Below are 17,025 nucleotides of genomic sequence, written 5' to 3'. Positions count from 1 at the left end.
TAATATCTGTAAAAACCATTTGAAAATGAGAGCAAAATAAGTTACTAGGGGCCATTTGATTCGTATGCACCGTCAAATATATATGGTTAAATATAATATATAGCTTTTATTTAACAATAAAGTATCAATGCATTAATAATCAATTAGTTTTTCATTAAAGGCGTGTTCGGTACGGAACGTTTTAAAGCGTTTAAGAGCTTTTAGATTCTAGTATTTGACAAAACGATCCGTTTAAAACAAAAGGTCTCGTTTGGCACTACAAGTTTCTAACGTTTAGTTTAATCAAAACGGTTGAAATCCAAATGCTACTTCATGTAGCGTTTAACAAAATGCTACAAGCTACAAGCTACCCGCTATCTACTATAAGCTACCCGCTACCAACTAGTTTTGTCGAACATGCCCTAAATTATACGGTTTTTTTTCAGTTATATTTCAATCGGTTTTTAAAAAATCCAATCGGTGGTTCCCGGTCGATTTTAACAGGTTAATTTGGTTGGTCTAGTTTTTTTAAGGTAGACGACCCGACCTGATCCCCCACAAGTGTTGTTGCTTTTTTTTTTTATCGGTTTCACTTAATTTGGGAACCACATGATTTTTTTGTTTTAGATTCGCCGCTGCGCTCCGATGATTAGATTTACCATTTTTTATAGAGAAAATCACAAATTTAGCCATTTTCCTTAATTACTTTGCAAAAAATAGACAAAAAAAACCCAAATTACAAAATTAGCCACCAAAATTGCAAATGGATTATAGTCATATGCGCTTTCGACATTGTATATGCGAATGTACAAGTGTTTAAAGTGTGGACATGCATTGACAATTGTACGTTCGCAGATGGACTCAATTCATTTGCGATTTTATTAGTTAATCTACGATTTTGATTTTTTAAGGATATAAATACCTATTTTTTTAGCTTTCATTTTGCAAGGTTTTTGTTGGGAGAATTCTCTCTAAAGGCAAAAAGCAGTAGTTACCGACGATTTCATGTAAAATCGTAATATATTATATATATATATATATATATATATATATATATATATATATATATATATATATATATAATTATGCAAAATCGCAGATAAAACATCAGAGAAAATCACAGATTAACTTAGTTCATCTATAATTTCCTTAGATGTTCCATTTGCGAATATACAACTTCAATGCATGCCTACGTTTTAAACACTTATACATTCATAGATCAAATGCCAAAGTCGCAGATGGCTTTAATCATTCTGCGATTTTGGTGTCTAATTTTGTAATTTGTTTTTTTTTTTCTATTATTTACAAATTAATTAAGCAAAATGACTAAATTTGCATTTTTCTTTTTTTTTATATGTCAAATAATCAAATAAAATTAATATATAAGTGTTTAGTCTCTCGGGTGTGGGCAACGCCATTCAGGCGTTATCTAATGCGGCAGCGCCATAACGACGCCATAACGGGGGAACACCACCCCGGGTAGCCGTTATTACGCGTTATGTTATCATACGTTATCACGATCACGAGCTATAACGCGTTGAATAAATCAAACGGTTGAATTTTCGACCGTTTTTCAAACGGTAATATTTAAAAAAAAATTACACTATAAAATATATACAACTTATATCATTTTTAACTAGAAAAAACATAAATCTTTCTCAACTACATAATTCTTTCAATATTTCAAAACCGAAAATATGAATCGTCTTGATCCGGCTCATCCATTCAATGATGATAACGACGATGACGATTTGTACGTGACTATGATGTACCAGTATTTATGGATAACGTACTACAGCCAGATCAATGCTCCACTACTCACGCGACGTGTGATGTTAAATAGAGATCGTGAGGAAGGGCATAGACGTCTAGTTAACGATTACTTTGCGGAAAATTGTGTCTACCAGCTAAGCGATTTCAAAAGAAGATTTCGTTTGCGAAAAAATGTTTTCCAAAGGATAGCCAACGCTATGGAAACAAGGTATCATTTGATTCAACTTTTATAATTTACAAAATGTCACTTTTAGATAAAATAAATAAAACTTTTGCATGTTTAATATTTAATTAGGTATGAATTTTTCCAAATGAGATATGATGCTAGAGGCAAACGAGGCTTCACAGGGTTACAAAAATGTGTAGCTGCAATTAAACTTATGGTAATGGGGGAGTCGCCCGATTCTGTTGACGATTATATGAGAATGTCTGAGAGGACCGCACGAGAAAGTTTGTATTTATTGGCAAGAGGTGTTGTCGAAACCTTCAGTGACCAATACTTGCGCAAACCTTCGTTGCATGATATGCAACAACTATATGCGACGCATGAAGAAAGACATGGTTTTCCAGGTATGCTTGGGAGCATTGACTGCACACACTGGAAATGGAGAAATTTCCCCTTGGCGTGGAAAGGCCAGTATTCGAGCGGTCATCATGGAGCGCCTTCGTTGGTATTAGAGGACGTTGCTTCACAAGATTTATGGATTTGGCATGCTTTTTTCGGGGTTGCGGGTTCTAACAACGACGTCAACGTTCTCGATCAATCACCAATATTTGACGACCTTTTGTCAGGAAAAGCCTCAGATGCTCCTTTCACAGTGAATGGAAATGAATATAAATTTGGATATTATCTTACAGACGGAATATATCCACAATCTCCACGTTTGTGAAGGCGTTTCGACACCCAATAGATCCAAGAGACAAATATTTCAAGAGACGACAAGAAGGAGCACGTAAGGACGTTGAATGTGCTTTTGGGGTTTTGAAATCAAAATGGCACATAGTTGAACATGCAGCGAGACCTTATGAGTTAGATACTCTACGATATATCATGTATGCATGTATCATAATGCATAACATGGTTGTCGAAGATAAAGGACGCAATATTGCAACGTATTTGCCTACGGAACCAAGACATGTGCAATTTCAACCAGGGACATCAGAATATTTACATAGAGTGGTTGATATTCAAGATCAGCGAAAACACAAACAACTTCGTGAAGACTTGGCGGATTACATCTATGTTGGTCACAAAGATGAAGATGAATAGTTTTGGGGCAAAAAATGTAGGTTTTATCATTTTTTTTTTTGGTTTTTTTAGGTTTTTAAATGTGTTTGTGTTTTGTTGTAAATTTTTTTATGTTGTTTTTAATTTAAGATTTATTAAAATTTTATTTTTACGTTTCAAATATAACGCGTTAAATAAAAAAATACAAATTCGAAATATAGAAAAAAAAACATCAAAAAAAAATTAAAAAAAATAATTGGTGTTATCACATGTTATTAGATGTTGTCAATTTCTACCTTAGGTGTTATAATACCATGTATGAGTAGGATACTGACATGGTACCTTTTAGGTGTGGTAACATGTGATAAGAAGTTGTCCACACCTAATAATCTAAACCTCTTAAGAAAGTTTAACCGGCTGAGAAAAAATAATAAAATAAAAAAAATGGATTCCTAATATTAAATATTTAACCCATTTTTAAATATTTTGTAAACCTTTTAGAGTATTTGGGCTTTCGCTCTCTTTAGGTGCCCAATAAAAAGAATTAAATGGTGAAGACCTAACTAATTCATATGGTTAAGAAATTGAGCCGAACATACAACAATAATTGTTTATTTATAGACTACTTACCTATGTTTGCTTTTGAATTTCAGTGTCTATTTATGGTTCACATATTAGTATACGAGTAAAACATAAGATTCTAAATTGTAATGTGCCCCTGCTTGGACCAAGACCTAGCTTATATTGAAATTTATTTTATTTTGTGGTCCGTATCAATCTAGCTAGAACATACATACAACTAATATAGATAATAGACTTATAGGCTTTTTAATAATATGTTTTTTTGTTGGATCTGATAAAATGTTGTATGACTAGGTAGATTGATCTTATTATTCAGGATATGTGAAATAACAATTTGAATAAACATACAAACACACTTTATTTTGTTTTTGCTAGACTAAAACAATAATAATTTGTGCTGTAATAAAAGAAAAGCTAATTCTATATCATGTTTGCAACAAAATAAATTCTTATGTGCTTAACTAAAGTATAAGTCTCCTTGAATTATAATCTTTTCAAAAAAAAAAAAAAAAAAAAAAAAAAAAACTATTTTTTTTGGAAAATATAACATTTTGATTTATCATGTAATTGTAAAATGATTTTTAATGAAGGCTACATTCGTAAAAGGCCTCTTGTTAAATAATATGTGTAAATATATTTTCTATTGATTTGTGACAAAATATATAGTCATAAATATAATGTTAACAATGATATAACTATAAAATATATTGCGTATATTTATTTACTTATTTATTTATTATTATTATTTGGAGGGGGGGGGGGGGGGGGGGGGATAAAGGGAAAAACTAAAGGGAAAATGCATGTTACATGGACAATAGTTTGTTGACGTTGGAATGTCAACTTTCCATTTTTGGTATTAAATCATCATAAATATGCTATTAGGGTTTTCACTTTTCAGTAAAAACAAAAAATCAAAGTTTAAGCTAAAAGTCAAAGTTTTTGCCAATAATTCAAAGTTTCACCGACTTTATCTACACCATTAACATTCCAGGAAATTGCTGGATAATTTAATAAAGTGATGTACCCTACAACAGAATTGCTAGAAAATTCTTCGGTAATTGCTTTTTTTCTCAGAGCATTTTAGTTATAAGGGAATAGGAAAACAGAAAAGTAGAAATTAGAAAGAAAAAAAAAAAGAGTATCTAAATAGTACATACATCCAAAGCTTGTTTTGAACAAGCTAGATTCCCTTAAAAGTTAAAACATATCCGATGTATAACAGTTGGAACAATAGATACCAGCGAATTTTGAACAAAACTTGATTAAAATTTTTACAAGAACAAGAAACTTATATATACTATTGGTGCTCTCAGATTTGTGATGGATATCTCATTTTCAGTTTTTTCTCATAAAAAACTTAACCCTCAGTTTATATTGGTGAATTTTACATGTAACAACAATTATTTATCTTTAGAATGTACTCATTAATCCATATTAAAACAAATATATGCATTATGTGAATTATCGAGTTTGAAGGTAGCGTTTAATACAATGACAAGATACAACCAGACCGAACATAAGAGAACATAACTGAACTAAAGAACTTTTATCATTTACTAAATACATTTTGGAAGTTGCATAAATCATATTCATGTTGCATCCACTCATAGTCGGTTTGGATGAAGTGACGTATACAGTTACTTTATGGGATATCCCGTATGATAAAAAAGATATGTTGACATTTTAGAACGTTTTAATGGCACTTGTTTCTTGCTAACCCATGTATGGTGCATGTGTGATGGTTCACATGATGCAACAAGTTTTGAGCTATAGAGTAAGGATGCCAGGTTCTAATAGATACATTCTTACTTAACTATTAAACTTTGGAGAGAGGATAACTAGTCCTTAATTTAAGAGATGAAGGAAATAGAGAAGAGTACATATAAGGCTTGGGATTAGTAAAGAGAGTCTCATGCATTGCATCGTTATATACAATGTTAACTTTTAGATGCAAGTTTTATGTCAATGTATTTTTATTTTATGAAACGTTTTTCCTAAAGAGTTTAAAAGAGTTTTAAGATGAACAACAATTTATTTTATAATATACAAATGGGTGTTCATCTATATATTATTTTTGAGATTCTAACTCATGTGTAATTTTGTAGGGTTCGAACTCGACCTAACATACTATTTTCGCATGTACTTAAGTCAGGAACAAGTGCACTAGAGCCGTTCGAGAAAAGGAGATAGACACACACATATACACAGTAGAGACCATATGTTTTGCGGTTGAGATAACTTAGACACTTATTTTGAAAAATAATTGTCTTTGTCTCCATCTTAATTGTGTTATCACCTTGTATACGTTTAAACAAAAAATTGTTTTGAAAGCTTATGATGAATTTGGATTTTCGTTTTTAATCAAAAATGTGGTTAATCTTTAAAGACATGTTTAAATTTTATTTCAAATTATGGTTGTTACAATCAGATAAACACTTGTTAGAAGACTTTTGGGGTAGAAGAAGGCTCTAAGTTCCTCTTAAAGACAAAGGAACCCATACTTCTTCACCCTCCATAAAATAAGGATGAGAATGACTAAAGAAGACGGATGGATGGAGATAAGGAGACGATGATGGCGACCAGAGGAGAATGCAAATGGAGAGGTTATTACCTCATACTATGTGAAAAACTTCCCCAAAGGCACCACCATCCAAAGATTGTGTGATTCATACAAAGGATTATGAAAACTTGCAGATGTGTTCTTGGCAACGAAGAGGAACATAAACAGGCACGAATCCGCCTTTATCATATTTTGGGATGTTAATGACTTGAAAGAAATGGAGATGAAACTGAACAAAGTAAAAATTGGGAATCACATATTGATGGCAAATGTCTCAAAGCATCCCAAAAACCCAAGAGCCATCAACGAAGACCAAGTTAATTGGGCAAGTACTTGTTGGAAAATATTTGTATGTGATTGTCACTTGAAATAAGTTGAGTCCTTTTATATAGCTCTCTAACAAACATTATCATAATGTTTCAGGTTGGAAAGATATTGAAGATTCAACAAGTGTTTGAAGAATAAGATGTTAGAGCACTTGAAGCTTACATGGAGCACATGCTGTTGATATGGATCATTTGTTGAAAGCTAGTTGGATAATCATGATCTCAGATGACACATCTAGATCATATGTGGAGCATCAAGACACTGATGGATCATTTGGAATATTGATGGTTCATCAGAAACATTGTTGACTCATACACAACTTTATGGCTCAACAAGAGTTGATGTCTCAATAAGAATACTTGGTGGCTCAACTCAAGTCAATGGATCAACATGATCACATTGATGGCTCAACAAGACTGCACATGGCACATCATGTACGATGATGGCATGTCCAAATGCTCAAAGGAACATCAATTCCGTCCATGGTCCATCATGAACATGTGGTGGTACATCTTCAAGTTCAAGACACAGTCCAACATTCAAGAAACTACTCAACAGGATCAACAACACTTCTGGAAGTTGATGACATCTAAGAAGATAATTGAGCAAAATGATGCTCATGTTGCTCATCACTTTTTCAATGTTGATCAATAAGGTTCAAGAATTATGAAGACTTATAACTTGGATGGAACCCTAACGAAATACCAACGAAATTGGAATATTCCATCCATTCTCCGTTAAGTAGGGCAAAGGTGTCAACTGATGACTAAGTCATGATGACATGTCAACACCTGATTAGTCAAGCCATGTCATGGGCTTTTCCAAAGCCTATAAATAGGCCCCTTGCGATCCATTATAAAGTTGCTTTTTTCTGATCATTCCTGCTCATTCTGCACAATTGCTGCTTAGACTAGCCTTTAGAGAGCCAATTGAGAGTTTTAGTGTGTTTTACATTCAAACACTTGTAATTGAATCTTCATGAATATGAGAAACATTTGAATCATTGATCCTGAACAATAAAAAAAACGTTTTTTTATTAATTTGATTGATTCACAACTCTTTATTTTCTGCACTACTTGCCACTTGACGATTTTGAAACTCTGTTTTAGTATTTTCAACACTTGGACTATTCTAGTCTAGGTTTACTGAATTTTTCTCATTTCTTCAGTTGGTATCAGAGCTCGAGTGATCGACTTTGAGACTTAGAAAAATTTTCACAATTTTTTTTTGAAGTTTCAAACTAGTATCGCCTGTGCTATATGGCAAGTGTGAATCAAAACCAAAATGTTCTCTATTCAGTTTCAGTTGCAAACAATCTTGGATCAGGAAATTGTGCACCCATCCTTGTGCCTAGTGAATACACTTCTTGGGAAGATCGCATCAAGTACTACGTGGAAGGTCATGACTCTGACATCTGGACCTTCATCTCCACTGGGAAACATACTCCAGAATTTTCGAAGAACATCAGAGTTCCTGAAGCTGATGTCTCTCCTAAAACCTATAAAGTTTTCTCTGGATCTGTTTCCTTTGTTGCTCAACTTTGTGATAGGAAAATCAATAAGTTTGAGGCTAAGGTAATGCAAGAGCTGTTATCTGGAATTCCTCATGACATCTATGAGCAACTTCCCGATGAAGACAAGAGTTCACCCTTCAATGTCTGGAATGCACTCAAGAAACAATTTAAGGGAACTGATAAAATTATTGTAAATAGGAAGAAAGTTGCATTAACAGACATGGACAACTTCAAGATGTTACCTCATGAAACACTGTTTGATGCATATTCTAGGTACAACACTGTTTTCAACAGGGTGAAGAAACTCAAAGGAGAAAGATCGCAAGAGGATTTCAATATGAAATTCTTGAACAATTTATCTCCAAAATGGGATACAGTGCATATGATTATACTGTAAACTACAATCAATCTAGATACCATGTCTTGAAATTCTTGAACAATTTATCTCCAAAATGGGATACAGTGCATATGATTATACTGCAAACTACAATCAATCTAGATACCATGTCTCTGTTTGATCTGTATGCTGAACTGCAACAACATGAGCCAAAGGTCAACAAGCTAGCTCAAGCAACTCCTTTTGATAATCAAGGACTTGCCCTGGGAAATTCAGCACCCATGACAAATCATTCTCAAAACTTGATTGCACATCACAATCCAATCCCAAACCACTTTGCTGATAAGTTTTCCAACCAAGGATATGGAGCATATTCATATTAAAGTTTGAGTATGGTTCAACAATACAACCAGAATCTGTACATGTCAACTCAACAACCTCTTCAGATCGTAAATGGGTACATGGCTAATCATCAAGATTTCATTAGAACTACAATGGAATCTCCTCAAATCAATGAGGAAAAGGAGTATGAAGAATGCTTGACACTTCTAACCAAGTTTAACCAACTAGGAACTTTAGATCACAAAGTTATTAGCAACCCCAACACTATCATCAGAAATCTGGAAACTTCCAAGGAGGAAGCAACAGTTAACAAAGCTTCAACTCTTAGAATTCAAATTCTGAAAGTTACAATTCTCAAAGGATGAACACAAGGATTCTAGATAACAAGTTGAAGTAACATGAAGATAATGAAGTAATCAGGTGCCACAACTATCAAGGTGAAAATCATTTTGCCAAGGATTGCAAAATGAAAACCAAGAAGGTCAAAAACGAAGCATACTACCTTCAAAAAGCAGAGCATATCAAGAAGCAGTCAAAAGATAAAGTCTTCATGGTCATGGAAACTCCAAGTGTGGAAGTTTGGGAAACAAATGATGAAGTTGATCAAGCAGAAGAAACTGAAGCCTACAAGAACTACTTCTTCTTCATGGCTGATGATGACAAAGAGCCTTCTCCTCTCCATCAACAAGTTGTTGAAAAGTTACGCTTTCGTGATAATCATTTAACTATTGAGCCTTTTAATGATGACAATACCATATTTTTGAAATGATCAAAGAATATGTCACCAATGCTAAATATCATGTTAGTTACTACAAAGATGAACTGACCGACACTCAGTTCAGACTTGAAGAATTGATATGTTGTATGGCTAAGTTAGAAAATGTCCTTGCAATCAAAACTGAGGCACATCTTACGTCAGTTGAACAATATGAAATTGTATCGAATCAACGTGACATTATTACAAAAGACAACCGTGAGATGTACGCCCAAATCAATACAAAAATCAATAGTTATAAGGCATCCAAAACCCTTCTTGAACAGAACTTACATACTATTCTTAAGGGACCAAAACCATCATAGATCAAATATGGTCTTGGTTATGATGAAATGAACAAGGAAATCATGGGTCTCAATACTCAACCAGATTTGTTAGCATGTGATCCAAGTCTCTTCACTGGAGACAATGAGGATCATGAAGAGGAGGTAACTTGCAATCCCGATGTAATTGCCACTTCATCCTCAAGCATCCCATTGGAAGTTACATCATCCCATGATCTTCCAGACTCGGAAACTGGTTCTGACTCTCCAGTAGAATTTTCTCTTGAGTGTCCTAGCATGGAAAGTTTCAATTCAGAAGATGCCACTGCTGAAAAACCAAATATCACTAACTCTAAATCTAATGATAGAAAGCCCAAATCATATGATCCAATAGGATATTCCAAGACTGAACCCACTAAATTCCTCGGTCAAGAAACATTTTCATCTCTTAATGCTTCCGTCTCTGGAACAAAGGACTTAGGATGTAAATATTCTAAGAAACAACATATTGGGAAATCTCCAATTCCAGACACCAAGGATGACACCTTGAAGATTGTGAGTAATGATAACACTGTTGTTGAAATACTTAAGAGACCCTTTCTTCCAATCAAGATCTCTTCACCCAGTCCTAAATAAGAGGAGACAATTGTAAATCCAATTAATTTCTCTAAAAACAAGGGAAAAGAGAAAATTGAAGCCTCTAAATAACAAGGTCTAACTGTAGTCCATCCTTCAAAACCTAAACTGGTTAAGACTATAAATAATGACAAGGATAGGAAGTTCAAGAGAGTACTTAAGGCTAAGCCAAGCCAAGGGAAGACCAGACATACCAGTCCTCCTAAAACTTCATGGACTCAGAGATCCTCTCCTTCCAATCATGGTTTCTCAAATTCTGGATTTCCAAACCAAACTGAAATTCACTATCGGAATGATTTCAGACCTAACATTCTTCCTGATTTATCTGAAATGATGAGATCAAGACATGTTCAAACCAACCCTTTCATGTATCAGAATAGTAATTACCCCATGAATTCTATTCTTGGTCCATATTGTGGTTTTTCTCCGTCCATAGGAGGGAATCACATGTTTGGGGGAAACTCTAGGTTTCCAATGATCAATCAATTTAAGGGAAATACATAGTTTCCCATGTTTGATCAATTTAGAATTCCTTTGAACAATGGATTTCCTTCTTTAGGAATTCCTACTCAGTTCACCAACTCTCCATTCTTCCCACACACCAAACCTCAAAAGAAGACCCCTAAGAAAAAAAACCAAGGTCACAAAAAACCAAGAAAAACCCAAAGAGGTTAATGCAAAACATGAAAAGACAGTCCCAACTCCCACAAGTCCAAAGGAAGCTAACATTCAAGGACCCAAACAAACATGGGTACCTAAACCTTCTCTCTAATTGCAGGCTTTTTGTGTCGGGGTACCACATGATGAAACATGGTACATTGATAGTGGATACCCCAAGCACATGACCGGGCACAAAGGATATCTCAGAGATTTCAAGATCACAATGCTAGGTCAGTATGTTACTTTTGGAAACAACATGAAGGGAGAAGTTATGGGACATGAAAACATATCAAACGGGAACTTTACCATTAAGCGGGTAGCGTATGTAGACGATCTTAAACATAACCTTATCAGTGTTGCACAACTGTGTGACAATGATCATGAGGTTTTGTTCACAAAAACCAAGAGTTTAATTATGGATACCAATAAGCGCATCCTTGTTGATTCCCCATGAAATGGGAACATGTATACACTTGATATTGAAGTAATTGAGGGAACTCCCGATATTTTTCTTCTTTCCAAAGCTACCTCTAACATTGTAACAGCCCGGATTCCCAGGTATTATTCATTCTTATATTTTTAGTTTTCTGTGAGGAGACTCGGCGAGTTGGAGCTCAAACTCGCCGAGTAGGATCGCGATTTAGGCGAGGATTCGCGTCTGGACCCGACGAGTCCACGCTGTTTAATGAAACCCTAATTCTCCGGGTTTGGAGCCTATTTAAGGGTACTTATAGCCTCCCATTGCGGCTACCAGTCCCTTGAGAGAACCCTAAGAGAGCAAATTCGTTTTGGGAGAGAGGAAGTCACTTTTGGGCCTTTGTATTCTTTGTTTAGCAAGAGGAAGGTGGCAAGAGCAAGGAGGAGGTGAGATTCCAGCAGATCCAGAGTCCAGAGGCTTCATTTTAAGGTAATGGTTCGAATCTCCTTCAGTTATAGGGTTGATCTTTAGAGTTAGGGTTTTATAACCCCTTTGGAGAGTGATTATGTGAAGCAAATGGTCCCTCTTCGAGTTTGTGCCTTGGATTTGGACTCAAAGAGGTCCAGAGACCTTAACCATTGGAGATTTTTGGGTTATTATGGAGTCATTGGACCTAGGTGGTTATTTTTGGGACAAAATATCCTTTTGATGCCTTGTGGGGGTTATACAAGCATCAAGTTTCGAACTTTACGTGACATTCATGCTTGGGAAGGCCAGATCTATGGTTTGGGAAGCAGATCTGACCTCAGAAGGTCAATAAAAGTGTGTGCATGGCATGAACTCGCCGAGTTGTTCTTGGGACTCGGCGAGTAGGGTTGGGGTTTCACGTAAATTGTTCAGCGAGTGGACTCGCCGGGTTGGGGGATAACCCAGTGACTCAGGGAGAGTCAATATGGGGTTGAGTCAAGCCGGAACTCGCCGAGTTGTTCTTAAGACTCGGCGAGTTGAGTCGTGGTTGCCCTGCGATTCATGCCAGGTGGAACTCGTCGAGTTAAGGGAGTGCTCGACGTGGCAAGAAAAGATCCACGGGAGTCAGTGAACGCGTTAGACTCGCCGAGTTGCTTTGGTGCACTCACCGAGTCCGGTCAAAGTTGACTGTTGACCAGAGTTGACCAGTGTTGACTTGATAGGGATAGTCAACCTTAGTTGTAAAAGTGTTAATTAGAGATATATTGTATTATAGGAAGATTATAGTTCGGGGGGATCGAGCACGAGTGATTCCAGGGATTTGCGAGTTATTGAGATACACGAGTTGAGTCTTCTCACTATACTTTACCTTGAGTAGGTAACTAGAGTTATTTGATACAGTGCTTGTATGCTATATATGTTATGTGTTGCGCCGCATTATTCTATTTGATTTATGTTGTGCATGTTTACAGAGTTAGAACCTGAGGGTTCACAGAGTTTGGGTTTACGGACCCACAAAGTTATAGCCTCGAGTGGCTAATATGTGTTATATGTGGTATTTTGGGGAACTCACTAAGCTTTGTGCTTACAGTGTTTGGTGTTATTTGTTTCAGGTACTAGTGATGACCGTGGGAAGGTGCCGGCTTGATCAGTACACACACACGGGGTTTTATGTTATGAGATCTTGGGATTTTTTTTATGACATGAATTGTATTTCAAACATGGGTGTTTTTACGAATATTAAATTAATTATGTTTTTATAAAATGCGAAAAATTGTTTTGAAATTTACGGTGTTACAAGTTGGTATCACAGCCTTGGTTTGAGGGATTCGGGTACACCTTCGGGAGTATTTGAACTCAAACTGAGGATTTGGAAAATATTTTCAAAAGAAAACCAAATTTTCTAAAAGAAGTAAAAGATATTTAGAGGAACTCAGAGTAGAAACGTGTGTACGATCAGTCAGCGCCTGAACGGTGATTTCCCAAAATACCCTTATATTATATGTTTATGAGATTGATATGATATATTCTCTTGCTAGAGTAGGCTAGGTATTCCAATTAGGACTAGAGTGCCCTGGTTTGTGATGCCTTAGCCTAGGGAGAGGTGAGCTGCTATGAGATGCTTGAGAGTGAATAGGTAGCAGCGAGGAGCTTATGAGAGATCTATTAGAGAGTGATAGGGTACTTGGAATTTAGGATCTGAAGAGGAGGATTTGGGGTGTATAATGAAGCGGTGTGGATAGTAGTATTGAGCCCGTACTACTGAAAGCACCGGGGCGGTGTACAGTTCAAGTAAGAACCTTTGGAATGCCAAGAATCAAGGAGGGAAGAGTTGTCGAGTGTGAGTATGCTCGAATGAATTCTAATTTATCGTATGTTGTATTTCAGAGGTAGATCATGGTGAGGACACGTCTTATGCCAGAGAGCAGTGGGGATAGTGATGAGGAGATCCGCCGGATCATCCACGAGGAGGTAGCTGCGGCCATCAGGGCAGAGATATCAGAGATGTTCGGGTCTATTAAGACCACGCTGATTGAGACTTTCGACGAGCGTTATGCTGCTCTTTCTGAGGCTGCTGTTGCGGCGGCCACTGCAGCTGTTGCTACTGCGAGGCCGTAGGGTGGTGATGCGTTGCTATTCCGAGAGTTCAGCAACACGAAACCGCCAGAGTTTGACGGGACCCAGGACCCGGTGGCGGCTATGAGGTGGATTTCAGACATAGAGGGGTGTTTCTTCACTTGCTCATCTCCTGAGCATTTGAGAGTTCGGTTCGTGCTGAACCAGCTTCGCTTGGGAGCGAAGGACTGGTGGAAGTTTGTGACAGCGCACTTTTCGCCTGTTGAGCTTGCGGCAGTGACCTGGGAGAGGTTCACTATCATGTTCCGAGATGAGTACGTCCCCCAGGTGGAGAGGGAGCATTTGGCCCAGGAGTTTCTGACCCTCAAGCAGGGTACTGAGTTTGTTACGGTGATTACCAGGATGTTCCACGAGAGGGCGATGTTCTGCCCTGAGCACATGTCCACTGAGCAGGCACGCATGAGCCGATATTTGAGTATCTTGAGGCAATACATTCGGGAGTTCGTGGCGAACTCCTCGTACCGGACATTTGCCGAGCTTCAGGAAAATATCCGGAAGAGGGAGATTGAGCTAGAGACTCAGGCCAGGGAGGAGGCGGAGTCTCAGGGTAGGGATCGGCGACCGACACAATCCCAGCCGACAGCCAAGCGGGCCAAGCCCGCTGATCCCAAATCTGGGAGCCAGAAGGGCCGCATTTGTGGAAAGTGCGACAAGGGTCATGATGGAGTATGTAGAGCTGGATCTTGCTACAAATGTGGCAAGGAGGGGCATATGGCCAAGGACTGCCCCAAGGGGTTTGCAGTATGTTTTCACTGCAACCAGACCAGACACCGGAAGGCGGAGTGTCCGCAGTTGCGGGGATCAGCTCAGGGAGCACCTCAGGGATCTGACCCTGCCGCCATCAGAGCTACCGAGAGTCGGCCAGTGAAGGCCGAGGCACCGAGGGCACAAGGGAGAGCCTTTCAGTTGACCGCAGAAGAGGTCCGCGTAGTGCTCGATGTCGTGGCTGTTACTTTTCTTGTGAATTTTGTACCTGCCTTGATGTTATTTGACTCTGGTGTGAGTCGGTCTTTTGTATCTTTGGCTTTTAGTCAGCATATTAGTGTTAGTCGCGAGGCGTTGAGTCGGCCTCTGAGAGTTTCCATAGCTGACGAGAGGGTGATATATGCCACAGAGGTGATCCGCGGGTGCGTATTCAAGATTTTCGGTGTTGAGTTCCCGATTGACTTGGTTCATATTGCAATGGGTGATGTCTGTGTCATTGTGGGCATGGACTGGTTGAGCAGATTCGGTGCGGTTATCAACTGCGAGCGACAGCTGATGACCATACGAGACTTTAGTGGGGGAGTTCTTACGGTGTACGGTGAGGGTACCCGTTCTGGATCAGGGTTTTGTTCAGCCGCTAGGGTGAGGCAGTGTCTACAGCAGTGCGGTAAGGGTTTTGTGGTGTACGTGATGGATACGTGGGTTGATTCCGAGAGGCCGAGGTCAGTGGAGGAGGTTCCGATAATGCGTGAGTTCCCAGATGTCTTTCCATAGGAGTTGCTAGGTGTGCCTCCCGTGAGGCAAGTGGAGTTCAGTATCAATTTGGTTTCGGGAGCTGAGCCTATTGCCAAGGTGCCTTATGGCCTTGCACCTTCAGAGATGCAAGAGTTGTCCTCGCAGCTTCAGGAGCTGTTGGGAAAGGGGTTTATTCGGCCGAGCAGCTCGTCGTGGGGAGCGTCTATCCTTTTTGTCAAGAAGAAGGATGGCTCACACCGAATGTGCATTGATTACCGGGAGTTAACCAAGCTGACGGTCAAGAACCGTTACCCATTGCCGAGGATCAATGATTTGTTCGATCAGTTACAGGGAGCATCTTGGTTCTCCAAGATCGATTTGAGGTCTGGTTACCATCAGGTGAGGGTGCAAGATGAGGACATCCAGAAGACAACATTCAGGACGCGTTATGGGCATTATGAGTTTGTGGTGATGCCTTTCGGGCTCACCAATGCCCCGGCTGTGTTCATGGATCTCATGAATCGAGTTTGCAGGTCGATGCTGGATCGGTCAGTGATTGTATTCATCGATGACATCTTGGTATATTTGAGATCTAGAGAGCAGCATGAGGAGCATTTGAGGGAGATCCTCGGAGTTTTGAGATCGGAGAGGCTTTATGCCAAATTCTTCAAGTGTGATTTCTGGTTGTGAGAGGTCCAGTTCCTGGGACATCTCGTTAACCAGAAAGGGATATTGGTCGACCCGGCCAAAGTTGAGGCAGTGATGAGATGGAAGGTGCCGAGGTCACCCTACGAGATCAGGAGTTTTCTAGGGTTGGCCGGTTATTATTGGAGATTTATCAAGGATTTCTCTAAGATCGCGGTGCCACTCACCAGATTGACCCGGAAAGGTGTTGCTTTTTCATGGGGCCCCGAGCAGCAGGCCACCTTTAAGACGCTTCGCCAAAGGTTATGCGAGGCCCCGGTGTTAGCCCTCCCGGAGGGAATGGAGGACTTTGTGGTATACTGTGATGCATCGATCTTAGGGATGGGAGCGGTGCTGATGCAGAGAGGGCATGTGATAGCATACGCATCGAGGCAGCTGAAGCCACATGAGACGAGGTATCCCACCCATGACCTAGAGTTGGGGGCAGTGGTGTTCGCCCTCAAGATTTGGCGTCGCTATCTGTATGGGGTTCGGTGTACGATATACACGGACCATAAGAGCCTGAAATATTTGATGGATCAGCCCAACCAAAATATGAGGCAGAGGAGGTGGTTGGATTTGGTTAAGGACTATGATTGTGAGATCCTGTAGCATCCGGGGAAGGCTAATGTGGTAGCCGACGCCCTGAGTCGCAGGACGGAGAGCGCCCCGTTGCGAGGTGTATGTTTGCGTTTGACCGTGATGGCTCCGGTGTTGGACACCATTCGTGGAGCATAGGCTGAGGTCGTGAGGTCGGAGAACCAGAAGAAGGAGCGAGTGGTAGGGTTGGTATCGGAGTTTGTTACCGATGGTCGGGGGCTTATGACATTTCAGGGGCGGATTTGGGTGCCGTTTGTGGGAGGGACGCATACCATTTTGATGGATGAAGCTCATCGGTTGAAAT

General features: G+C 38.9%; 1 protein-coding gene across 1 annotated transcript; it reads left to right on the top strand.

Moving 5' to 3' along the window:
* The first annotated feature begins 1,676 nt into the window (after window positions 1–1,676).
* LOC145003152 (uncharacterized) lies at window positions 1,677–3,022 on the top strand. The gene is made up of 3 exons (XM_078962289.1): window positions 1,677–1,960; window positions 2,048–2,539; window positions 2,611–3,022. Exons 1-3 carry the CDS (start codon window positions 1,677–1,679, stop codon window positions 3,020–3,022), a joined length of 1,188 nt encoding a protein of 395 aa, XP_078818415.1.
* Window positions 3,023–17,025: the final 14,003 nt, after the last annotated feature.

The sequence above is a fragment of the Lactuca saligna genome, chromosome 6 (genome assembly GCF_052625555.1).
Source record: "Lactuca saligna cultivar CGN05327 chromosome 6, ASM5262555v1, whole genome shotgun sequence".
Lineage (NCBI taxonomy): Eukaryota > Viridiplantae > Streptophyta > Magnoliopsida > Asterales > Asteraceae > Lactuca > Lactuca saligna.
This window is presented reverse-complemented; position numbering and strand designations above follow the sequence as displayed.